The 26,557-nt window shown below is 37.6% G+C and overlaps 2 protein-coding genes across 4 annotated transcripts in view; one reads left to right on the plus strand and one right to left on the minus strand.

The window, feature by feature from the left end:
- Positions 1–1,397: 1,397 nt before the first annotated feature.
- On the minus strand, positions 1,398–19,430 carry LOC118910386 (collagen alpha-1(III) chain-like). 3 transcript variants are annotated; one of them, XR_008997471.1, is made up of 3 exons: positions 19,070–19,207; positions 9,235–9,370; positions 1,398–4,536 (listed from the first exon to the last, which is right to left on the minus strand). XR_008997471.1 is itself a non-coding variant. In XM_057501732.1 (3 exons), exons 1-3 carry the CDS (start codon positions 19,428–19,430, stop codon positions 17,909–17,911), a joined length of 510 nt encoding a protein of 169 aa, XP_057357715.1. In that variant the 3' UTR covers positions 17,423–17,908. The 3 variants fall into 3 exon arrangements, 2 of the variants coding, with proteins under 2 accessions (XP_057357715.1, XP_036737370.2); XM_057501732.1 differs by lacking the exons at positions 1,398–4,536; positions 9,235–9,370 and adding exons at positions 17,423–17,943; positions 18,288–18,401 and having other exon boundaries at positions 19,070–19,430; XM_036881475.2 differs by lacking the exons at positions 1,398–4,536; positions 9,235–9,370 and adding an exon at positions 17,423–18,401 and having other exon boundaries at positions 19,070–19,430.
- Positions 18,673–26,557, plus strand: part of NRIP1 (nuclear receptor interacting protein 1) — a 91,564-nt gene continuing 83,679 nt past the window's right edge. Inside the window, exon 1 of the mRNA XM_057501722.1 lies at positions 18,673–18,807. The gene's annotated coding sequence lies outside the window, so the exon portion shown is untranslated. The remainder of the gene's footprint in view (positions 18,808–26,557) is intronic.

Here is a 26,557-nt window from a genome sequence, read left to right on the forward strand (position 1 = left end):
CTAGATTTTATTGTTCTTATTATTTACTTATTCAATAGGTAAAAATTATTTTCTCATTTGATTTTTATTTTGCATTTTTTTCCATGTGTTTGCTGGTCAAGGGTGTGTTTTGGTTTAATTATTTAATGCCTACTGTCATAGTAGTTATAATACTGTTTTTCCAAATTAATTCATATTAGGGTTTCCAACACCTTTGTTTGTAATTTAACCATTAGAAAATTTTAAATGTATATTAATAAGTGAAAAAGTAAGGTACATAATAATGTGCTTATAAATACATATATAATAATAAATTTATGTTGTAGAGATTATTATGTTTGCAAATACTTAGATTGTCTGGAGCAAAATACACAAAAATCTGCTAATAGTGTGTTTTCCTGTAGAGAAGAACTGGATAACTGAGGGACAGAAAAAAACTGAGTTTCCTTGTATACTTTGTCTATTTTTTTTAATGCAGTTCCTTATGCAAAATTATCAGCTTTAAAAATTGCATTCTACTAGTAAGTCATATATTGTGGTTCTATTGAAGTAAACATATGACATTAGTATCCATTCTATTATCATGCAATGGCTCTTTTACCAAATGAGAAAGCTATATCCAATGTCCTCCAGGAAAATTCATTTTAGAATATGCTGGTTCAAAAGCATGAACTGTATCATTGTAAGAATAGAACATAAAATCATTTTTGGTGAATGGTAGCTGGTAAACTGAGACATTAGTAACAACAGTATTCTGCTCTGTGTATCAGTGTCCTGTTTGTATACTGTCTACACCCAGATATCAATTATTTAGCACTCACAAGAGCTCGTGCATTATCTAGACTCCTTGGTTCACATCCTTAGCTCCTCGGCCACCTGCCTCTTAATCATTTTCCTTCTCATTAACCATGCTCCAGTAGGCATGGTTATAAAGGGGAGGCAAAACTCTAATAAATTTATTTGTTATTGTTAATTGCACATATAAAAAGGCTTTATGAGGAAAAGGTTGAGTTTTGTGATTAAAATGAGATGTTTCAATAATTTTAACTTATTTTTTCTTTTCATTCTTAATTCTTTCACATCTATGAACTCTGCTTACCACTAAGCACTGGTTTATCTTGTCTACTACCAAAAAAATATTATTTGCATAAAAGACTATTTCAATGTTGGCCACTCATGCAACATTCCAACATTTGTCCCTAAATCTAGGCAATTTAAAGTGCAGAAATAAATGCAGTAGCAGTTGTTGAAATAGGATGTTTCAGGACAGTAACCTAAGAAAACAACAATTACAAAATTTAATAATACATTAAAAGGACAAAGTAAAATTGTGTGGGCATGGCCCAAGGATGAATATAGAAAGGCCAGATGTAAGATGACTGCTCAGAAGCAGTTTCAAGGAAAACAGAGAGTATTTAGTGTGCTTGCCAAAAGAACTGGGATAAGAAAGAAATGGAAAATATCCAAAGATGAAAAGGAGTAAAATGGCTAACTGAAAGGGCACTCTAGTAGATGCATATGGCTAAGTAGGTGCCCCATATCCATTCATCCTATTCTGATAATTATTTCCGATTTATCTATTTAAGGATCATAAGTTTCAGTTCTTATGTCCCTAGTGAGAAAATGCTCCCTTGACTCCAGAGATGGCACATGATCCAGGACTGGCCAATCAAAGCATCACATTTTTCTAACAGCAGTAATTGGTTCCCAGCGATCCCAGGTCCAAGTCAGGCCAATCAAATCCAATCAAACTAATTTTGAAAATTTATGTTATCCTTTGAGGAATCAAAGTTGTCCCTTTCTATTTGACTAGGAATTTGGGGGATTTAAAGTCAAGAGATGTTTCCACCATCTTGTTTCTGTGATTGAAGCTAATACTCTGAGGGTGGAGAGCTATGTCCTGCCAAGAAAACTGAATGAGAATAGTCAAGACCTGCAGGACATTGTTTGAGCTCTTGACTAAACCAGCGCCAGATAAGTCCATCCCTAACCTGAACTTAACAATTACATAAGCTCACCCTCATCCCCTTACAACAGTTTAGATTGAGTTTTCATTGTACAGAAGAGAATATAAATGATAGGTTTATTCACGTAGGGCACTGACGGAAAGAAATGTGGTCTCATTTTTGTCTAACTAACCAGTAGATACAGGGAGGAGTCCTGTGTTATGAAGATAACTTGCCATTCATTCCTTAAGAAAACTTAACCCAGTTCTGGTGGGGCCATGAGGAGAAGGCCCTTCTACTGGGCAATAATTGATAGTGGTTTTACTTTTATAAATTTAGAAAGTAGCAGACCCCAGTGCAGGATCTCTGAGAAAATATCTGACACTGTATTATCTAAAATTCTGTAAAGGGGAATAGTGACTGTGAAAGATTGTAGTTTGTTTCCTTTTCTAAGGTTGTAAATTTGAGGCTGAATAAACAGTAAATAAAATTGGAGGCAAAGAGATGGGAGAGTGAAATTCAGAGTAGAGGTGTGGGAAATGTAAAATTCTTTCCATCCCTAACATAATTGAAATCTCTCTGAACCTGGCAGTATAACTGATGCCTGGAAAACATGGTGAATTTCACCGTGACATTGAAACCTGATGAACTGAAACATTTTTGCTTCCATCACACTTTGAAATCATCATCCTAGACCTGAACTTTTGGGAAAACTTGAACAAGATCAAAAACTCTGAGTCACTTATGTGATAGCTTGATGCCAGGAAGCGATGACCTCTTCAGAAAAATGGAACAATGACATCAATTTGCAGTGTGTCACTAGGTATTATGGTAGGTAGCAAGTTTTTGTGCACTATCCAGTAAGATGCTTGCATAAAATATGAAACCAGAACTCTAATTCTAACAATGTTATGAACATACCTATGCAATTAAAGTCTAGTGCATGACTGGAAGCAGAGATAAGCTAATAAGATTATGAACCACCTAAATAGATCCTGAAGCCATGATGACATCATGAAATTTTAGAAGATACAGCTGGCTTCCAGTGATATTTCTGCAGCTGAAAATATGTAGCATCTGGTTTTTTGATCATCATTCTTTGCTGAAGTAGTTGTCATCTTAAGTTTCTTTTTATCATGTAGATGTGTTAAATTTAAAAATAAAGTTGGAAAATTTGATGGAGAATTCCATCCAATTTCAAGTAGAAAATAAGCAAAAATTAGTTAGAGTTTCATAAACTAACTCTTTATAAGAGATGGTGCCCCAAGCCTTTGCCCTTGCATTAAGCAATTTTGTACTCTTGGAGCACCATTAACCCAGAGAATGTCTCTTATGCAAGTGTAGAACAATCAGTCACTCATTCTTGCATGCTTTCGGTATTGGGAGGTAGTGTAACATATCAGATGTAGGTTTCTTTGGTTCAAATCCCAATTTTGCCACTTACTAGCTGTGTAACTTTGTACAAGTTATTTAATCTCTCAAATTCCAATTTACTCATCTGTAAAATAGGAATAATGGTAACTACTATTAAGTGACACAATACTGTAAAGTATTTTTGTACCATGTCTGACATATATAAGCTCCAAATAAATATTATTTATTATTAATCACTTAACAAATATTTATTGAGGTCTAAATATGGCTCAGACACTGTGCTAATCCCTGGGAATCCTTGTCCAAGAAGAAAGAAAGAGTCTATTAACAATTCACTGGTATGCAGGGATCATCTCTGACATTTTAATAGTCTGATACCAATCTGTTCCAGTCCCTGACACTCAACTAAGAAGATTCTTGAAAAACTGTGTTTCTGGCATCTAGGGTTATAGATGGAAAGGATTCATCCAGAGAAACAGTGTTAGGTGACACCTCTATGGTTAAAAAAAAAATTAGATGCTATCATCAAACATTTAATTCTAGGTGGTAGCAATGATGTGGTAGGAGGCATAGGAAAGTATTCCAGCTTCTGAGTCTGCTCTAACAGACAGACCTGAGGCCAGCCTCACTGATCTCCTCTGGCTCTCCTTCTATTACGTATTCTCTGCTTCTTCAGCCCCTGCCACTGTTATTGCTGCTGGCAACTTTACCTTTGCCTCAGCACTAGCCATCCCTGCCGTGTGTCTCTATTACACCCCCTCAAACGCCATCCCGACTGACACTGCCTTCAGCTGCTCCCATACTTTATAGGGTCCCTGCCTTCCAAGAACTTGGAGTCTAACAGGGGAAATCCAGCTGTATTCAAGCCTGGATGAAGTAAATACTAACTAAGAAGTATAAAAAACCTAGAAAAAGAAAAGTTTTATGTAGAGAATGGTATTTGAGCTGACTCTATCTTTTGATAGACAAAAAAAATTAAAAAAGAAGGCCATCTCAAGCTAAAATAATGACAGAAGTTTCTAAGAAGGTCATCTTTTTGCTTTTCTTTTAATAGTACAAAACCCAAAACCAATGAAAGCTTTCAAACATGATGATCTACCTTCTTATATCTTCTTGAAGGGCATGTCCAGATCAGTTCTTCCAAGTACACATGTGATGCTTCTGTATTTGGAGGATGTCAGAAGATGCTCAAAGGATAGCTTTTTTGATTTGTTCTTGTCCACTGCTTACTTGCTTACTGTAACACAAAGGTAGAGGTTCACACAAAGTCCATTGTAATACGCGTGTTTGGGGATGCTGTATGTATACATATATATACATATACACATACTTTTATAAAATTTAACACAGCAGTTTAGAAACAGGAACAATTTTGAATTCCAAAACAAGTAGTGTAATTTTTATAAACTAATAGTATATAGTGACAAAATGAGTTATTTCTATTTCTTACTGGTATGAGCTTCTGGATTTATTTTGTTTCACATGGCAGAAGTATTATGTTTTCATTTTAACTACCATATGCTAATTCAAAAAGCATATACACAGTATTTGAACATTAATTACCAACTCTTTTTTTGTGATGACTTAACTAATATTGCTAACCTTCATTACTCACCTGAGCCATATAATCATGGTGCCTTTGATCCATAAGACGTATAAAAACAAGACATGACTAAATGAGACAGAGCAGCCTCATGGTATTTAGTTAGCTATGTCAATGAAAAACCTTTAAAGCCATCACAATAACATTTCTTATCTCTCTTCACCAGAGTAGAACACAACAGAGCGTGAGAAATGCATATGCCCAGGTTTTAACAAAGTGCCCATTACCAGATTAGACTTAGCTGTGCCCAGTTAACTCTGAAGGATCAGAATACCAGCAAATGGTCCAATGAGTGCACTTTATTGCCAAATGTTGTCCAAATTAAATAGATTATTTTAGCAAATGTTTCATTAGTGTATGACTTAAGTGACAAACCACTATTTTCCCTGTGAGCATGTTTTAATCAAAATGGAGAAGACAAACAGATGTGGTTTGATAGTTTTCAAACCTATACTAAAATTTCTCCCACCATCAAATACATTTCAAGTTCTTTTAAAGGTGATTGAGCTTATGCTCAAATTATATAGCTCAGTTCACTTGAGAGATTTCTTGCTATTTTATGTCAGTTCTCCTTCACATATCATTCAAACAGGATTAAATTACACATACTTTAAACATACAAGGTGTTGAAGTAGTGAAAGTCAGTCTGGCTTCCCAGAAAAATTAATTAAGTACATCAGCTTCTTCCTGAATAGAAAAACATGTAAATTTGATTCTTTGATGCAGAATTGAGCTACCTCCTCCAAAATGGACTGGAAAAAAGTGTTGATCATAGGTAGGGCTATCCTAAAATTGAATGTGTTGCTCACATTCTGTAATTGAAGAAATTTGAAAGACTGACTAGCCAAAACTAGCCTCTTCATTTGGGCCTATTGAATATCTCAAATTCCCACTCTTCAATTCACCCCTTGTGAATTTTCTAAGATCCTTCTGAGGTCCAACACATGAATTAGCCAACTTTTTAGCAGGGATTACCTGAGCCATGGTATATCTGTCTGGATAAAAACAGGCCTCTAGAAGAATGAATGAAATAAAAGTTTTTAGTATTTTTCAAGAAATGAAGCACTATGGCAAAGCTGTTTTCATAATACCCTGAAATGTTGCTGCAGTAAATTAAAAATGACTATATGTTTTATATAAATTCAGTACCACATGGAACAAGATTCTAATATGGTCAAATGGTAGCAGAAACTAGACTTAAATAAAAAATATGAGAAAATTTTTTATTTGGAAAACTATGTGATAGTTGATTATTTTTCCTTGAAAATTGGGAATAGATAACCATTATTTGATTTTGAAAAGCAAAAAATCTTAGAGCATCAATATATTTGTAGAGCGTAGTTTGTAAACTGTTTGATTCAATTTTTCAGTGGTTGAGGATAAATGCTAAGTAGGAGGCTGAGATTCACAGTGTAGGGCTGTGAATACCCAAGAAGAATGATGAGAAGTAGCATGAATTGGTAGAAAGATACTTGGATTTAAATGAAATACCCCAGTTTTACTGGAGTACCAACTGTACTCCTTATAAGATTTGTGTCATTGGGGCAAGTTAGTTCTTTAGGGAGCATCCAGTAGTTCACTTGTAAAGTGAGAATCAATGACTCCCTGACTTATTATGATGATATGCCAGGCACAATGTATGTAAGAACACTATAGGAGTTATCAAGTAATTTAATGTGTCTTTGATTCTATGTCCATACCACTGATTCAGTGTTTGATGTTTTAACATCTCTAAAATAGGAGTGTGTCTTACAGTTGCTATCTGTGAATGTCATTTGCCAGTGCATCTACATCAAAACAATTTCAATGGAGCCCAGAATCTTGGGAAAATAGTCCCAGAGATAGTAGTAGAGTATTATTTTAAGAAATGCTGTATCACCAATGCTTCTTGATGGCACAAAATATTAAATTGTGTTTTAAAACAAAACAAAACATGGGCATCAATGATTGAGTCAAAAAGTGATTCTTGGAAGACAGATTCAATGAGAAACCTTTTAGCAATACCTTAAAGAAGGTATTTCACTTATATTGTCCTTTTATTTATACATAAGAGTGATAAAAGATTTTTAAAATTCATGTACAAGTAAGCTTAAAAGGGTTTTTCCAGTAAGTATAAAATTAAAATTCTATGTGATAAAAAAGCATCTGTCATTATTTGATTGCAATCTTCCTTCTTAGCAGTACATGAAACAATTGATGGTCTGTTGGAAATAAAATTGGTGCATAAATATACAATTTTATTACAAAGTTGTACTAAAAGCCAGTTAGAAAAAGGACATGTATTGGTACCAAAGGTAAGGTTGTTACATTTCACAATATTGTTTAAGGCTGGTCTTGAGACCAAAGAAAAGATCATGGAAATGACAACAACCACTGCTACTAAGGGACCTAAAAAGTTTTGATACATATACAAGCCATCTGGCTCTTAGAAAAACAAATGTTACCCTATGGGAGGAATCTGAATCTGTTTCCAATTGGTAAATACCATTTAACCCTACCTATTGACACACTGACAATATATGAATCACCGAAGCTTCCTGGAAAGGTAATAGCACCTGCAAAATATCATATGGTGATGAGATGTTTTAGTAAGTAGCACTTATAAAAGCTAATCAGTGATCACCTTAAGAAACAAAGCATGGTGGTAAATCACTTATGATCTAGTTCAATAATCCCTTCCTCAAAGGACAAAGCCTTTCCTTGAACCCCCAAATATGAACCAAAGCCTCCTTCCCCCAAAACACTCATCCTCACTATGTCTTTATTAAAGAATAAATCAAACTAAACATTAGCTGTCTCCTCCTATGGGTATCACATAGCAAGTAACCATGGTTTGTTCATCTGATATCAAGAGAATTTGATATAGTGCACCACAGAGTACTTACTAGGCAATCAATAAATAATTGGTGAAAGAATGAATATGTTTAATGTATTTTGTATATAAGAAACACAGGCATTAATTTGCAGGCAGACAGTTTGTAAATAAGATTAATGATGCTGTTACAATATTACAAGTGTTAATTTATGTGATGTAAAGATAATGACTGTACTAGAAACATTAGTTTATTGATCTACCACACCCATCTTACCCTTCTAGTTTTACTAGCCCTATTCACAGGCTTGGGAATGTCAATCCTTTGTACTAAATGAACTTTCCCTCACCTCCACTCATGCATATGGCTAATTAGACCAGGGGTGGATACACGATTGTAAAAGAAGTAGTCCACTGGTTGGCCAATAGTCAAATCAAATTTTCTCCTTGGAGAACTGGACTAGTAAACAGTCCAAAGAAGTGAAGAATAAAGGCACATTATTGATGGAGAACAAGGAATAAAGGTATAGGGTCTCCTGGGGGCTAGTGAGATAGCACTTTCTCAGATTTCATGTGTCTTATAATTTAGAAGTTCTTTTTTCTCAAGTTAATTGGCACAGTATCTCTTCCTTAAAACCAAAGATGCCCTATCCAAAGTAAGGACATTTTTTTGTACCCCATCAAGATCAAGATATGATATACTAGTTAACACTGGACCAACTTTCCAACAACTAGAATACAATGTAATTATGATTAATAAAAAATTTACCCAAATGTAATGATCCTTGGATGAATTACTGTTGATTTTACAATCTAAAATAGTTTATGTGCTTCAGAAACTTTGGGTCTTGCTCTCTACCAGAAACAAACCTTTGACCACTGGGGCAATACTACAGAATGACATACTAAACACCACTCTAATCTTTCTCTTGCATGCTTTCTTACTTATTAGAGACTGGAAAGCTGAAAGTTATATACATCTCTCAGACTTGAATGAAGCTAGAGGTTGCATGCAAACTGGATTCTGCCAACCAGAAGCCCCTAGATAAGACATGGAAGGTGGGTATGAACAGTGAGAGGCAGAATCTAGGGGCTGTTTTGGTAAGTAAGGTGGTTGAGTGGTAAGTTTTTCTATAGAGGAGTTATAGTGGAGGCTCTAGTACTTAGTCCATATCTTCGTTAGTTCTAACTGACAGATGGTAGGTGGACTTTCCTCTTGCCTGTCTCATTGTACAGCTGGACATTTCTCCTGCGAATCATCCAATGTTGGTTTCTGGGTCCTAGAAAAACCATTGTAAATTTTTTATTATATTATGTTAAACCCTTTTCTGCTTGAACTAGCAAGAGTTTATTTTGTTTCTGAAACTAAGAACTATGGTCTAGGTAGTAATTGGTACCAGAAATGAGATTCTGGAAAGTTCAGGTTAACACTGATTTAGTAGAAGGGGTTGGGTAGCAAGTGGTGAGGGTCTAGTTTCAATGTGTTAGCCAAATATTTGGTTTAACTATCACTTGCTTACCTTAAAAAGCAGGCTATTTGCTGATTGAGGCTATAATGTTAAGATAAATAGCAAAACAAATTCATAGTGTTGGTGATAATTCATATCTTTAGAAAAATCTTCTGGATTAGATGAATTCAGACTGGAACCAAACCTCCTGGAAACAGAAGTGGAAAGAAGCAAAGATTTACTAAGTGAGGCATTCTCTGCCCATACCTGCTAATGACACTGATGGAGAGCCCAGTGATTTGGACTTTGCCATTTTAAGAAAGTTACTTGCTTCTGTACCTGAACTTGAGTAAGTTTTAAGCTGTGGGCATGAAATTACAGTCTTAGCAGGAGGTAAGACTCTTGCTTTGTCATAAAGCGGCAGTGATATTACTAGCAGGTGATAAATTGTATTTCTTCCCCATCTAAGCCTATTATTTCAGGTGATCTCAAGGCAGCTACCATTAATTTATCCAGAAGGATGGGCAGAGCACAGAGCCCAGTAAATAAAAGATGAGACTCTTTGGGCTCAAAAATCATGTCGGGGCAAGACTTTGGCTTTGGTGGTTTGTACATGGAACAGAATGGAAACAAATTCAGTCTGCTGAAATGTTTGAAGGAATTATATTTCCACAGTAATTCAAACTTAGTCTGCAGCAGTCTGTGATTGTTAAAACTTTAGAATAATCCCTGTGCCCCAATATTTCAAAATTCATGAGGTCTCCAAGAAGGCATCCTCCCATGTGCCCTCCTCTGATATATTTGTTAAGGAAAATCAACACAGATGAACCTCCGAGGGGCAGATCCAGGGGGAACAGAGGACAAAGCATGAAGGAAAATATTCAAGAGAAAAATTCAAGAGCTGCCAGGTTGGCCAACCAAGGAGCTTCCTGCAGTGGTTAGGGCAGGGATTTCGGGCTGTTCCTGCTCAGTGGGTTTTGAGATTACCATGGAGTAGTGACTAATGTTTCTCATTCTCCCTTTCCAAAAGGACAGACTTCTCCACCATTGAAAACTTAAATGTGCTGATGGCTGAAAATGTGTCTTTAGTATCCTAGTTGCCAGACTACTGGGAGCCCCATCTGGAGAAGGGGAGAGAATGGCATGTCATCCAGAAATCTTAGGCAGTACATTTGATGCAGAAATAGGAAGAGACTTACGTCTTGATCCCTTGGAGAGGCAGGGAAACCATTCTATGTATGACAACAAAGGTGTGCATGTTGATTTTGAAAACCAAAAGGGCAGATCATGACAGAAAATGCTAATCACCTACTGTGGTGGTTTTAAACTATGTCCACAGATTATCTGATATCCTTTCTTCAAGATGAATTTCCCCTTAAGAATGGAATTTACTTAGTGGCTTACTTCTAATTAGTAGGATGGAGGGGAAGTATCCTGTGTGCATCAGACCAACTCATAATGCACACTGTGACTCCATCATTACTTTCTCTTTGATAGCTCACTTGGTGGGGGGGGGTAGTCAGTAACCACATTGTCAGGATCCTCAAGCAGCTGTGGAGAGCCTCAGATGGCAAGACCTAAGGCCTACTGCCAACAGCCTTGTGAGGGAACGTTCTTGAAATTGGATCTTTCAGTTCCAAGCAAACCTTCAGATGACTGCAGACCCTGCCAATATTGTGATTGCAACCCTGTGAGAGACCTTATTTCAAAACAACCTAGCTAACATGTTCCTTAATTTTTTATCTACTAGAAACTATGGAATAATAGTGTTTCTTGTTTTAAACTGCCATTTCTTTGGTGATATGTTATGCAGCATGAATAACTAACATACCCACTCAATATTAAGTCTCATCTTCTTTACAAGCAAAATTTTTATTTTATTTGAGTGTTGTTTTTAGCTAAAATACTCTACACTCCATACTCCTTCTGGATACATCCAGTGAGTGTTAGCAGGAGTTGTTGGACAGTCATTTCAGGAAAACTTAAAAAGGTGGTATGCCACCCATATTCTTCCTGCCTAGAATGCAAACTTGATGGTTGGATCTCCAGGGGATGATTGACATCATGAGGCAATCTTTAGGATGAAAGCCAAGAGTTAACAATAACAAAATAAAAACAATCAGGGTGCCTAATGAAGATGACATCATCAAGCCAGCTCCAGAAAAGCACTTGTGGACTTTTCTTACATTGGAGAAAAATAAAATTCTAACTTGGGTAAGTCATTGTTATTTATTGTCTCTGTTACTAGTAGCCAAATGTAGTTACTAGTTGATAGCCAAATGTAGTTACTAGTTGATGCAAATTGGAATCAGACTTATTAGGTAGCTGGCTTTTGGGAAATACATTGCACTGAATTACCCAACAGGAGTAATCATTTAGCTTTGTAGGAATAGTTACGGTTATAAATTACTGAGTTATGTATCTGGTAAAAGCTGGCTTTGTGGAACGTGAGTGGTATATGCTATTTGTCCAGGATTCTCTTCCAAGGTCACCCCTGGAATTCCACATTGGCATTGCAGAAAGAACACACACACACACACACACACACACACACACACCCTCTTAGTATGGTGTACATTAAATTACTGACTCTTGATAAAACTGTCTTTCGCCCTTACTGTACTATGTGATATAAGAATCATAAAACAGCTGAAGTTAATTTCCAACATGCAGTTCTCTGGTTTTCAGATATATATACTGACTTTTGACAAATAATATCAAGGGAAGAATAGTTTTGAATTGTAGCACTTTTTAAATATTTACAGACTTTGTTTTCTGATGCATGTCAGCAGTTTTGGCTTTCCTTAAAAAAATGAGAAGATAGGAAGTTTCTTTAGTGTTTATTTTAGTTTTCTTAAAAATATTTTATTTATATGTTATTCACATACCATACAATTCACCTATTTGAAAGCGTACAATTCAATGGTTTCTAGTATCTCCACAGAACTGTGCAAATATCACCACAGTCAATTTTAGGACACTTTAATCACTCCAAAAAAAATCTTATACCATTAGTAGTCAGTCGTCATTTCTTCCCAAACCTTACCCCAACCCTCGGTGATCACTGCTTTACCTTCTGTCTCTATAGATTTGCATTTTATGGACATTTCATACTAACGGAATCATATAATATATGGTCCCTTGTGACTGGATTCATTTATTCAGCATAATCTTCTCAAATTCATTCATGTTGTAGCATGTATCAGTAGTTCATCTCCTTTTTATTGCTGAGTAGTATTTCATTATAAGGATATCCCACATTTGTTTATTCATTCATCAGTTGATGTATATTTGAATTATTTCCCTTTTTTGATTTATGAACAATATTACTATTGTGAACAATAATGCAAAAATTTCTGTGTGGAGATAGAGCTTTCATTTCTCTAGGGTATATACTTAGGAGTAGAATTTCTGGGTCATATGGTAACTCTATGCTTAACCTTTTGAGGAACTGCCAGACTTTCTTCCAAAGTGGCTGCAACATTTTAAATTTTCACCAGCACTGTATGAAAGTTCCAATTATTATGCATCCTCGCCAACACTTGTTCTTTTTTTTTTTTAATTATAGCTATTCCTAGTGAGTGTGAAGTGATATCATATCATGTTTTTACTTTGATTTCCCTGATGGCTAACTGTATGGAGCATCTTCCCATGTGTTTAATGTTTATCTTCTTTAGAAAAATGTCTATTTAGATTCTTTGCTCATTTTAAAAATTGGGTAGTAGTCTTTTCATTATTGAGTTTTAAGTGTTATTTATATATTTTAGATACAAGTCTCTTATTAGATATATAATCTGCAATTTTTTTCCCATCTTGTGGGTTTTTTTTTTCATTTTCTTGATAGTCTCCATTGAAGCACACAAGATTTTAAGTCCAATATATCTATTTTCCTTTTTGCCCCTATGCTTTTGGTGTTATATCTAAGAAGGCTTTGCCTAACCAAGGCAATGAAGATTTATTGCTATATTTCCTTCTAAGTGTTTTGTAGTTTTGTTCTTACATTTAGATCTATGATCCATTTTGAGTTAATTTTTGTGTATGGTGTTCATATTTGTGTATTTGACCCTTTCTTATCCAATTCTTTATTTCTTCCATGTGGATATCCAGTTGTCCCAGCACCTTTATTGAAAAACCATTCTTTCTTCATTGAATTATATAAAATCTAAGAGGTGTGTGTGTGTGCGTGTGCGTGTGTTTGAGGCTGAAGGTAGTTTTAGTTCAGTTATAAGAAAAGGTAAATAAACTATATTAAGAATTTTATGTTTCTTAAACAAATCTAAAACAAATATGTCAGTCTGTCAATTTTTTCAAGGGTCAAACAATTGCACAAATGGTAAACATATGTCATGTTTTCTTTGTAGTTTTATCCCTAAGATCCCCGAATAATTTGGGAGAACAGATATGTACTTCACTTAAGTTAAAGGTTATTTGAATAAATCTCTAAAAATTAATAGGATTATGTCTTATCCAGTTGATTTATTAAGTGGATGTTTGTGAAAGACCAAAAATAAATTTTGTATTCATTTATGACAAGATTGCTTAATGAGATCTATATAACCCATTTTTAGCCTATAAAAGGATAGGATTCTGTGCAGTATTTATTTTCAATCATTTAGACATGTTAACTTGACACATCATCAAAACTGACAGATTTTCCTTAGATTCATTGAGATTTCTTTGATTTTTGGATTCCTTCTAGACTTCTCTTATTTGGGGAATGAGAAGGCATAATCCCCATGCACATTTCACTGAAGTATCTGTCTTTTTCTTGCATACTTTCAGCTGTTTGTACACAGTTATTTTCAGACTTCTTTCCTTAAGATCCAGTTTTGAGGATTCATTTTAGTGTAGAAATTGAGTACCCTGGTTTTTCCAGTCCTTGGCACCCAACCCCCACTGAAAATAAAAGGGCTCCAATCTCATTAGGGAAAGCTGCAGAGTAACCTGAAGACAGGATGTCTAAACATCTTCATTTTAGCTCTTCAGACTCTTCTCAGTACTTGGCTCTGCAGCACATCCTTACTGCTGTAGCTTCAGGCATGTGACTGCCTCCAACAAAGGCTGGGGGTATTTTACAGTCCATAAGTAAGTGGGCATGAAGACTTGAAGAACAAAATTCTGGGCTTCTACAGCCAGGAAGATGCTTGGCAGTAACTAGCATAGAGGTAGTTCGGTGTTCTAGGAAATACTTTTTTTTTAAAGCTTATTCAACCCCAAATTTATAGTGTTTTATGTCTGCCATAAAGCCAGTTTATATTTACAGTCCACCACTGGAGTTAACAGGAATAGGAGTAGTCGTAACTACAGTTTGGTTAATGAAGACACAGTAAGTAAAATGTAAACTTTTCTGATTTTCTAATTGGCATAATAGTCTAGACACAAGAAAGTTGTTTTTACAACACAATATAGATAAACATGAGTAATCAACACAAATAAAATCTTGGATTAACGAGATTAAATTTTCAGCTTAAGAAAATTTCCTTTAACTATATTATTAAAGATTTCATTGGTCCTTTAGAGCTGCGCTGTCCAATTTGGCAGCCATTAGCCCCATGCGGTTATTGAGCACTTGAATTAGACTGGTCCAAGTTGAGATGTGCTATCAGTGTAAAAGCTACATTAGCTTTTGAAAACTAGTGTGAATAAAAGAAAATATCTAATGAATAATTTTTATGTTGTCCATGCATTGAAATGATATTTTGATTGATATATTGGATTCAGTATATTATTAAAATTTAATTCTACCTGTTCCTTTGTGCTTTTTAATGTAGCTACTAGAAAATTGAAAAGTACATATATAGCTTACATTTGTGTTCACTTTCTATGTTTTCATTAGACAGTGCTTCTCTAGAGGCTAAGGTACTCTAACAGTACAACTTACACCAAGTTCTATCTGTGTATATATTTTTGTCAAGTTGTCATAGTTCATGAGTCACTAGTTCATAGCATATAATGTGGGTTCAATACTTCTCAATGTATATTTTTGTTTTCTTCACACATCTCTACTGTTAAATAGTCTTTTCCTCTCCAGAGAACCCCTTTCACACTTTGCCTACTTGGAATTCTTCTTACTTTTTAATAGTCAGCTGAGGCATTATATGCTCTGTAAAAATCTTCTCCAAACTCTGTCATCCCACACCCATACCCCACTTAGAAATAAAAACTTTGTCCTCTAGGCTATGATAGTGTCTTGACCAGTAACTACTAACGCTTACTGTTTGCTGAGCATAGGGGTAAGTGGTGGAATACAGACAAGGAAATACCCAGTCACAAAATGGCGTGAAAAATGCTACAATGGGAGAAATTCAGGGAATAAATAATAAAATTACCTTTCCCAGACTATGTCTTTTTCATGGATAAATATATTGAGCCTGAACTATAAGTATCTGATGCCATAGGAACCCTAGGTTTATAAAAATACTTCTGTGTTTAGTATATAAACTAAAGGACATCTTTTTCACATCACAGTTGGTTAAAATGAGAGTTGTCTTCAAAATACAAATTATTGAATAGACATTCTCATGTTACATATACGCCCAGTATCCTTGCAATGACTCCCTTAGACAGGAAATTCAGGTATTGATTTTTCAAAAACAAGGAACAATAAAATAACCCCAACACAATTAGCATGATTAAGTAAAAATGTATTCCACTAAAGGTGTGCAATTAACACTAATACACTGCTAAAAAGAGTTCTGGATTTCAATAACTGGATTTCTGTGGGGTTAAGAAGGCAGATTAATAATAATAAGAGGTGAGTAGCTTTGTTAAGCCATCTAACATGTGGCAGTGGCCTTTTTAACACTAGAGTTGGAGGGCAGAACCAATACTCGGCTTGTTGGGTTAACTGTGTAATCTCACTTATTACCAGGTTGTTTATCTACCAACCTCAGTGACCCAAAATCCAGTGAGAAGCAAAAAGAATGCTTTACAAAGCAACATTTAAGTAATTCATTTATCTGCCCTAGAGTCCATGCACTAAGGTTTATATATCTTACTCTGTGGTGAGCACATCAGTCCCTTACAAGGGGCCTATTTAGGTTTACTTTAGACTGAATTGTGACAGGTGAGGCTATCTGGATTCACAGTCTGCACCAGACTAGAAGTTGCTATTCAGAAGAGAAGGAAACTGCTAGAAACAGGCACTCTAGCAACAGAGAAATAGGACAACAGATTGCCAGTTAGTGAATGGGGAGAAAGAGAAAACACAAAAGGCAAAGATAATCACTAAGTCACAGTATCCTGGAGTCCTTCAGTGCAGCCATTGATAGCTCACAATTTTCCTGTTCGCATCCCTAACACCTAGGAAGAAGCCTGATAAAGAATAGGAACTCCATGTGTTTGTTGAATCCACTGCAACTTACTACAATAAATACTTTAAATAAAATTAACCTTGAAGTTTCAAGAAAAAGCCAAATGAAGTCCAATAAACATCTTAGGAAAACAAAAACATGCATAACACATTTTAGAAAATCTTTGTATAACAGTTAAAAGTTTTTTGAAAAAGAAGTTTGACTCCTTAAAAGGGTGAGCTCCAATTATGTTGATCTTCACTTAATTGGAATAGTTCACTTTGCTTTGCATGAACCCTGGATAACTGATGCACTACTGAACAGCAGACTTTACTAAGTCGCCTTGAGCAAATTTCAACTGTGTATATGCAAATAATAAGCTATCATATGAGGTTTAAGCTATGTAAGATGGCAACAGATTGCACAGTTGCATCACTGGAGTGATGTAAAGTAACTGTTCTAAAATGCACCATCACCATTAAGCAAAATATTCCTTCCATGTGCCCAGTACTGTGCTAGGTGCTGGACTTATTAAGCAATAATTTGAAAATATGCTTTCACTTCTAAAATTGTGAAGGTATTTCCTCATTCATATTTTTCAAGGTTAGGTGAAATTTTAAAAGCACAATACAGCCATTACAAAACAGGCACAGAGTACTGTTTTATGACGTGGATAGCTATTTTTTAAGTGCACTAGCAACTCTATTTTCAAATGCTATCGAATCATTAAGGTTATGAAAATCTACATGTAAGAATGGAGTCCCTCATCCATTCATTTGTTGTGTGTAATGTGTTTTAACACAGACATGCCATTTCGGAGTTTAGGGTGAGGCTAAACTGTACTTTTAGCGTCTTTGTATAAAGCAAAAACAATTTCAGCAACGGCTCTCATTTCCCCTGGTAATTTTTTTCATGCGTAATTACTAAATGATAGATGCTAGAGTGAAAAAGAAATCTGACATCTGGGGAGGTGTTGAAGGGGCTTTAATAGTTCTAGTTAGGTGTTTGGGGAGCAATGAGGATAAGATTTTAAAACACCAAATACAAGGAGAAAGGGGAAATTATGGTTTCGAACGACTCTTCTGCCTGCTTCCTCTCTTCACCAATCCATCTCCCCCCACCCCCGTGCCAATTTAGAGGCGGGTTCATCGAGATTAGGCTGCGGGGAACCGAGAGGTTCCACAGCGCTGCCACCCTGGCCTCGTGATGTAATTGTTATTTCTCATTTGGAGACTGAGGCGGGGAGAAATGCCGAAGAAGTGGCAGCCCTGTTCCTTTTGCCTCGAGCTGTAGGGTCAAATTCTTCCCAGGGATGGTGAAATTTCGCTGACAGACTCCGCTGGAGACTTCACAGTGACAAAGCAGCTGAAGATAAGCCTTGCTCCTGGGTTCTACATCCGTGCTAGGAGCTGAACGGGGCACTCCTGAGGTCTCCTTCCCAGTTTGTCTTGGAGTCACTCCACATTTATTCCTGGGTGCCTACTACGTGCTGGGCGTGGAGTCAAAGTGATCTGGAGTTAGTGCCTGTGCCCCCCAAGATTAAAGCAGGACATACAGATTACAAGGTGGTAGAAGTTCGGGGTGGGTGAGAGGGAGCCAAGGGGATGCGTGTGTGGGGTGAAATGGGAGGAGGGAGACGCCTAAGGCGCCAGCCCCCAAGGGGGTACCCTGGGCGTCCCGGGCCCCAGGCTGTACCCCAAACGCGAGCCTTTGGCCTGTGTAACGAAAACAATCCTCGGGCTCGAGGGAGGAGCTGTCCAGGCGCCTTCGGCGGTCGGGGGCGGTTGGGCAGAACCGGGAGCCCAGAACTGCTCGGGCTCGTGAAGCACCCACCTCTCCCGGACGCCGCCTCCGCCCGGCCACCGGGATGGCGTGCAAGGAGGAAAACAACAAAACGAAGGTGGTTCCTCAGCTCCCGAGAGCTTCTGGGACCCAAGCCGCTTCCGCCTGCGCGGTGACAATGGGAGGGAGGGGAAAAAAAGGGTTAAGAAACTTGGCTGAAGAGCTGAATGGCGTGGAGCGGCGAGGGGAGGGACTGGGCCGCGGCGGACTCGGCGGCGGAGGGAGGAGCGCGGCTGCAGGCGGGCGGCGAGCGAGGCGCTCAAAGTCAGCCTCGCAGACATTGCAGCAGAGCCCCGAACTCGGGAGGAGGCGGCGGCCAGGCGGAGGGACGACGCGGCCCCGCGCCCGCCCGCCCGCGCGCGCCCGCCGGTGGCCTCGCGTCCGCCGCTGTGCTCGGCAGCGCTGCTGGTCAGAGGCAGGAGCTAGCCGGGGCGCCGAGGGAGGCCGGGGCGGAGGGGCGCCTTCGTGGAGTGAGCCTGGAGCCTGCGGTTCGGAGCCGCGGCGGCCTCGGGTGAGTGGCGGCCGCGGCCGGGGGCTCGGAAAGCGGCCGCCTGCGCCTCCGGAAACGGTCCGGGGCGGCGTTGGCGTTGGCCGGCAGGGCCGCGGGGGCGTCGGGGCGGCGAGGACGCGCGGCCCGCCGCGGGGTGGGCTCGGCAGCGGGGAGGAATCGTTTCTGGGGAAAGCCCGCCCCTCCTGCCGGGTCCGAATATCCCCGAGAAGTCGGGGGACCCGGCGGCGGGGCAAGCAAGTTGTGGAGTTGGCCCCGTGCTTACCCACTCGTCCGTGCCAGTGCTGGGCCGAGGGGCGGCCTCCTTGTGTCCGCGGAGGCGGGCCAGACACGGGTGGCCGGGCCGACGTCTCGCCCCGCTCGGCTGCCCTCTCGGCCCTGAGTGCCGGGCGCTTCTTGCCGCGCTGCTCTCGCTCTTGCTGCCCAGGGCGTCCTGGGCGGCGCCGGGCGCAGCTGCCCGCCTCTCGCCCGGGTGCCTCCCTGCTGTGTTGCTCGCCGGATTCCGGGCCAGGGAAAGTGAATGGGAAAAGGGCAGCGTTGCCAGTCCCCACAAGCGCCCCTGGCCCGGGCCGCCGGTACTTGTTCTTCCCCTCCCGAGAGGCTCCTTGGACCCAGGCCTCAACCATCACTTTACTTCTGAGCCAGAAGCCGGGCTCACGGTTAAGGTGAGCCCCGTGGAGGTCCCGGGAGGTTTTGGAGGCTTCTTTTCTCTCCTCTTGTATCCTGTGCCCTCCTGATTACTAGTGGAAATTGTTGTTTCATGAAGGGTTTCTCTAGAAATGTTATACAAACCCTCCCATCTTCTCCAAAATAGTTTCCAAATTTTAATCAAGAGTTGCTGTTCAGTCTGAAGGAACAAAGGAATCAACTGTGTCTTAGAGGCGAACAAACTGGGAGTCTGTGACACATGTTGATTTCTGAAGCATTACAGGAGTTTCTGTCGTGTTTATCCTTAGGCATACTGGGTTCTGAAGATAGTAAAAAGACCAGAATAAATACTTTTGCGTTTTTAAAATTTTTAATAGGACAACTTATTTTGGAAAAAAATTATGACGTGCCAAGTTGTAAGGACTTTTCACCTGGTGGAACTGAGTTGGAGTTTGTCTCTATCACATGAACGCCTAAATGTGAGATTTTGCGGGATGGGGGAGACTATTTTAAGAGGAAGAGAGACCGTTCTGTAGGTGTCCAGAGTAAAAATGGTTGCCGGGTTATATATAATGAATGCTCTTTACATTTTGGGGGCGGGGGAAATTTGTAAAGCAAAGGGCTTTGGTAATTTACTCCTCAAAGTTATGAATTGCATTGAACCTGCTTATTAGTGAATCAGAGGTTTAGCAAGTGGGTGGCATCTTCCTGATGTGATTATTCAATGTTTAATCACCAGTTTGCCACCTTTGTTGAAGAAACACTGAAATAAATGGACTTTTAAAACAAGTGCTGCTTCAGCTGCCTGGCACCTAAGTGTATGTTGAAATGTTTTTCAACTTGAAAGTAAGTTGCTTTTGTTTTGCCCAGCAGTTTGGTAATGTTGATTGGGTTTAATTGGTTCAGAGTAGTGGCTTCAACCAATAGTTAACTTTTCTCTGCCTGGAATCAGTTCCTATAGACAAATACAACAGCTACTACCCTGCAGGCTGTAGGATTTGTTACACTAGTCTGTTTCATACACTCTTATGGTGAAAGACCTTTCCATACTTAGACCTGAAAGTGCCCTAGGAGTGTAAATAAAAAATAAAAAACATTATATATATATATATATATATATATATATATATATATATATATATATATAGTTCATTGTTGGTTTTACTCAAATGAATTCTCTACGGTGCCTTTGAGGTAGTTGAAAACCAGGTTTAATGCCTTTGGGAAGACTGGACTTAGATCCACTTCTTACACACATCTCTAAACTGCAGAAATTAGATTTTGTTAAACACCCGAAAATATTGCAAGTTCATAATAAAGAAGTGTCTGAAAAAGAAGCTAAAGGCTCTTCTGATTCTTGCAGTTTTAAGAGCATCATGATAAAAAATAACCTATACCACCACCTAGAGTCTGTTTGTTGGTTTATTGCTCCTAAAGTTTGCTTAAATTGATGTATCTCTTGAGGTTCAGATACGGCCAAAAATGATTAAGATGTGCTATCTTTCAGAAGACCAGCCAAGAGAACAATTATTTGTGTCATAAACAGCAAGTGTCAATTGAAATACCACTGTTGCTTTAGAATTGAAAATTATGACATAGCAAGTTGAATGGCTCTTCTCCAAAAGGTATTAATTCAGAAGAATTTAAAACAGGGAGTTTGTAGTTTGTGCTCCAAGGTAGCTCTGACTGCTTAAAGACTTTTGTATTGTTACCAGAGATTCAAGAAATTTTACAGATGAAATGCCGGCCATTAGGACTTTTTGAGGTCTAGGTGAAACAAAAGCAATGAATAATGAAAAATATAAGGGAATGTTAAAACCCCAGAAATTCTAGAAATTCAAAAGGTAAGAGAGAGTATAGGCTATAGTAGAGTTGTGGTTCAGAGATGTGAAAAGTGAAACCAGTGTGAAATAAAGTGGTAATCTGTCTTGCTGGTAGTTTATACATAGTAAAGCAATCTGTTAAATGGGAGAGTTTAAGAACGCAGCTTTGTTGCCATGTGGCTTATCACTCTGTCCATGGAGGAAGTAACTGTCCTTTAAAATTGTGTAACCCGAGAGAAAGATAGTCTTCAAGATCTTTAATTAAATACCAGTTGAACAGAGAGAACTAGAGCACTGTATTAATTCTGTCAAACATCACTATTTTAGAACATTGAGGACAAGCAAAAATGAATTAACTCATGTCTGAAAGCAGAGTTTTATAGAAGGTGACAGTTGAGGCAAAATATGTCAATCTAATGGAACAAATAAGAAGATAAGGAGATATGTCATCCTTGGCTCTCTAGAAAGATGAGAGGGAAGAAGGTTATTACTAATTGCACAGATTCCAATGCAAACCAGTTCTAGAAGATGATGGCATAGAAGTAATTTTAAATCAGAGTTGCTTAGGATATATGACATTAAAGAGATTAGATTTTTAATTTTAATGCTTAAGATTGTGAAACTTACAAGCTCATATTTTAAGTGTTATTTTGGAAAAGCAATGATATTTTTGTATATCAGGTTAAAAGATAATTATGCCCCAAATAAGTTAAAAACATCTAATTTTTATCAAGAAAAGATTGTTCACTTTAAATTCTGATAGGTTCAGTTTTGCTTTTTAGAAGATTGTCTCGTAGGTTTAGTTTTTAAAGTGTAGGTTTAATAGAGAAGAAGGAATTCTAATTTATCTGTTAATGATTTTGCCTCTCTTTTTATTGCCCTCTCACTCTCTTATCCCCTTTTCTAAGATTAGTAGTTTCTATATCTTTAGATGTTTTCTTCCATGAAAATTGCCTTCATTTGTAGCTTACTTTCTTGGCTGTGGTGGGGGGAAGGTTCTTTATTTTTGTGTGTTTTTCCAATTTGCCTCTTCAAGGGACTAATATAAAATCAGGGTTTGTTTTGTTTTGTTTTAATAGTGATTCACTGTTACATAGATGAAGACTGGGTAAGAAAGCATTTGCCATTCTGCCAAAGACCTTTGTACAAGCCATGTTTTCCAGCTGGAGTAATGTTTTTTATGAAAAGCAACTTTTGATTACAACTGAAACGTCAAAGAAACATTTTCAGTAGAATGTGAGGAAGATTGGGCTTTAAGGTTAATGAGTTGAAAACTGAATTAAATAGTTGGAGATGCATTTCCTTAAGTTGCGGTTTTCTGAGGGGACTGTCTGGGGGTAAAATGAGCAAACTTACTCTGTAGTATTTAGATAACACAATTGGAGAAATTCAACACCAGGGTGGTCACTAAGACTTGAGAAGGGAAAAATCAGAAGTGGCAGATGATGAAGTGGGCCAGTGGAATGAACTGAGGAGTATGTCCAGAGGTTGGAATGAACAAAAAGTAAATGGAGGAGAGGGATCTTGTTTCTTGATCCTATTTACATCTGATGCTGAAGCAGGGACATGACTTGCTGGTGGTAATGGATTCCTCCTTGTGAGAGAAGCAATATTATATAAATAGTGGTTGTTTGAGGGGGAGAAATGACAATTCCTCATTTGTGCATTTGCACAATTCAATTCTACATTGCAAATTGAATTGTGCACTCAAACACTTTGTTTTAAATGTCTCTTAGGTATGTCTAAGGTAAAGGATCAAAATTGGGTACCAGAATAGAACTAGTAGTTGCAGTTCATTTGGAAGAAAATGAATTAATATTAGATCACCTTTTCTTTATTCTTTTAAGATCTTGTGTTTTCAAGGGTCATACTCAATGTGGAAAATAGTGCTGAGGCTTGGGTGGTGCACTGGAGAACTCTCACAGGATTTCTGATAAAAATAAGTTGATGTAAATAACTACTGAAAGAATGTTTTCTTTAAGCACATTATCTTACTATTCAAAGGTGGGGAGAATATTGGAGCCAAAGAGTCAGGGTTTCTTTGCAAATTATAGTGAAGGTGCCCATCTTTTTGTTGTTATTGCTGTTGTTCCTTAAAATTTAATTTTCAGTTTGATAGCTATGGAGTATTGAGGGTTCTAAAAATTAGAGTTCATGTAGAACAGAACTTTCATTTTGCTATAGGTATGAAGGGTAGTTTTAATTTTTTGTAATACAAGTATTGAGATAAGTAGGATGTTAATACCAATTGTCACTGTTACAGTACATATTCTGTATTATGAACCTTGATTCCTATACTATCTTGCAAATATTACAATTGTATTATAAAACCTGGGCTATTTAGAGGTATCAGAACCCCTGAAACATAGATAATTTTTCTTAAGTTCATAAAACATTGAAAAGAATAAGAATGAGGAAAAATAAATGTGATACAGTTTACCATTGTATTAGGATTTTTCTAGCAGTAAAATGAAAAGCAGATTTGAAGAATTTAGAAGGCTTGGCAGCTCAGAAATGTAGGAGGGAGTCCCTGTTTAGAGTTAAAATAAGGACTCCACTATTGTTACTTATATATAAAGAAATTTAGTTCATCTGATTTGTTTTTTGGTTGATAGAAATTCAAAAAGAATTCTGGAATATGTTGAAACTTTGGCTAAGAGGGTGTTTGTGCCCATCTGTTCGTCCATCCATCCTCCCTCCTTCTTTTGTTCCTTCTTCAATAAATAGGGTTAGGGTTTAAAAAAAAAGAGCATTTTGTTAAGAAACTTGGAAGTAGAGTTGCTTCTTTGACAGGGTTAATAGTTGTGCTTGAAAATCAAAGCTAACATGGTTTACTCTCCCAGAAAAAATTTTAACTTGGTACACCTCAGGGAATAAAAGCTCTAAATTAAGTCCCATCTTGCCTTTTTAACTTTATGTCATTTAGCAAAAATATCTTTTAAAGATGGGAGGAAGAGACACTTACTTGCTTTAGATTCCAGGTCACTGTGTGACTAAGCCTAGTGTTTCAAGAAATATTAAACTAGAAGTCTGCTGGGATTTGAGTCATCAGTTTAAGACACCACTGGGACCAGTACAACTCTGGTTGACCTGATGTAGGTGTTCATTCAGTGATATGGTGGAAAGGAGTCTGTCACTCTTGGACTTCTAATGAAGAAAGTCATTTTTCAGTCACCTGTTAAATGAGTCAGGGCTGCTGCTTCTTTTCAAATCTTTAACTGCTAATGGATTGAGGACAACCAACTCAGTAACTAAGTAGTTATAGTCCTCTCTTATTAGTGGTGTGCTTTGATTATTTTACTTTTCCCTTTACCAGCTATTTGAGAGTTCTAGGCAAAAGTCAGGTGATTGGCTTTCAGTGGATAAGAGAAGAGCTTAAGTCACATAGTGGCTGAGCTGGCTTCTCCTTGTAGTTGTATGCTTGAAGTTGTTGAATTTGCCTGTACTATACACAATAACATGTGAATGTTAAATATGTTACTGAATTTTAAAAAGTCAGTAATAGATAGGAAATTATGTTTATATGTCATCTTAAATGAGAATAGTATCATAATTGTTGTGTGATTTAATGACAAAATGTGGGGATAAGAGTGCCTAAAATATTACAGGACACAGTTTGAGAATTAGAAGTTCAGAATGAAGAAGGCACTTCTCTCTTGAGGAATTTGTCTAGAAATTAAGAGATATGAAATATGTAAGGGATGGTAACTGGTTTTTGAAAAGTATACTGCTTTAGGTTTTTTTGATTCCTGAATTTGTGAATTTATAGTAATCTACAAGAGAGTAGTAGATTTATACACTGGGAATGAAACAAGTTAAGAGAAGGAAGAAAGACAGAAGAAGGTGGAGAACATCAAGAAAAAGTATTTGAAAATATGTGAAACACTCCTAAAAGGGATATAAAAAACATTCTCAAAATGAGCTAATCACAGTTGCAGTGTTTTCCCTAAAGGGAATATTTGCACAGTGGGTCATGTAGGCTTAAGTTTGATTTTTGAAAAACATACTTTTTTAAAAGTATTTCTGTTTTATAATTCTACACATACTTTTCTAGCTTGTATTCTGCTACCTAAACAATGTATGATACAGATAAAGGGAAAGTACTTTCATCTGTTTGGATAACATCTAAGAACAAGGGAGTTAGATTTAATTTCTGAATTCTGAAACTCTCACTCTGTACAGCAATATATGCTATATAGTGACAGTAAGCAGTAAAGATTTCAAGCCTCTGTTTTTAAAAGGAGTAGAGGTGAATATGTCCCTTTTGACCTGTAGGTGTCATTTTCTCTACTTTACAGATAAAGAAACCTAGTCTGAGAGATGCCTGAGGAACTTGTCTGAGGTCACACAGCTAATTTCATAGAAAATGATTTGCTTTTTCATGGGAATATGCCATTGGGATAATCCATCTCTGTCCAGTTTTTAGAAAGCCATCCAAAAAACCTGCTCCCAACCTGATAGCCACAGAACTCATGCAACACATTCAGCCCAAACTGGATTTGCGTAAGACCAGCCTCTCTGGGAGGACACACTGTTTGCAGCTGATGAGTCTGCAGCAGTTGATGTTAGATCTCAGAGAGCTGATACCCTGCTCTCTGCTCTTACCTGAGAGAGGAGTCACCAGCAGCAGCCATGCAGGCTCGTTCCCTATGCAGACACTAGTCCTTGTGAAGTGTACCACAGAATTACCCTAGAACATGTTTCTTGATCTAATTCATTAAAAAAGCTTGTCATGGTCTTAATCTGGATATTCCCAAGGCCAGTTATGTTTGCCCACTTCAAAGGGAAGTTACAGCAAATTCAGATCCATAGCTCTTCTCATTGAAAAGTTAAAACTCTTGACTATAATGGTTCTTAAAATGTCAGCACTTTTGTGAATTTATTGAATGAAGTGGAAATAGGGAGATGAGGAGTATTCTACTCATTTTGGGAATATACCATGGTCAGGAAAGACTTTTAGCTGGAGAGGTTTGTGGCCTATAGTGTATTGCAAGTTTACATTAGGCATGCTCTTTTATTTTTGAGGCCATGAGAAATGGAGTTATAAACCTCTCCACCTCTTTTTACTTGCCTCATTTAAAATTTATGGAATTTTGAACCCAAAAGAATCAAACTGAGTGGTTCCCTTTCCATTAAAAGGCATAGTCAAATTGAAAATATATTGGAGATGCAAGTATGAATAATAAGGCTCATATACATAATACTTCCTAGTGTGCTTTGGATTTTGAATTGCCAAAAAAATGTTGGAAAAACAAAAGGGTTTGTATAAAAGCTGCAGAGGA

This window comes from Manis pentadactyla, chromosome 1 (genome assembly GCF_030020395.1).
Source record: "Manis pentadactyla isolate mManPen7 chromosome 1, mManPen7.hap1, whole genome shotgun sequence".
Taxonomy (NCBI): domain Eukaryota; kingdom Metazoa; phylum Chordata; class Mammalia; order Pholidota; family Manidae; genus Manis; species Manis pentadactyla.

Excerpts from the sequence above, each read along its gene's own strand:
- LOC118910386 (XM_036881475.2), bottom strand. The coding sequence starts at position 19,430 with ATGGTTGAGGCCTGGGTCCAAGGAGCCTCTCGGGAGGGGAAGAACAAG. Across the intron at positions 18,402-19,069 it reads GCACTGGCACGGACGAGTGG|GCGGAAGCGGCTTGGGTCCC; the intron begins GTAAGCACGGGG and ends GTCACCGCGCAG.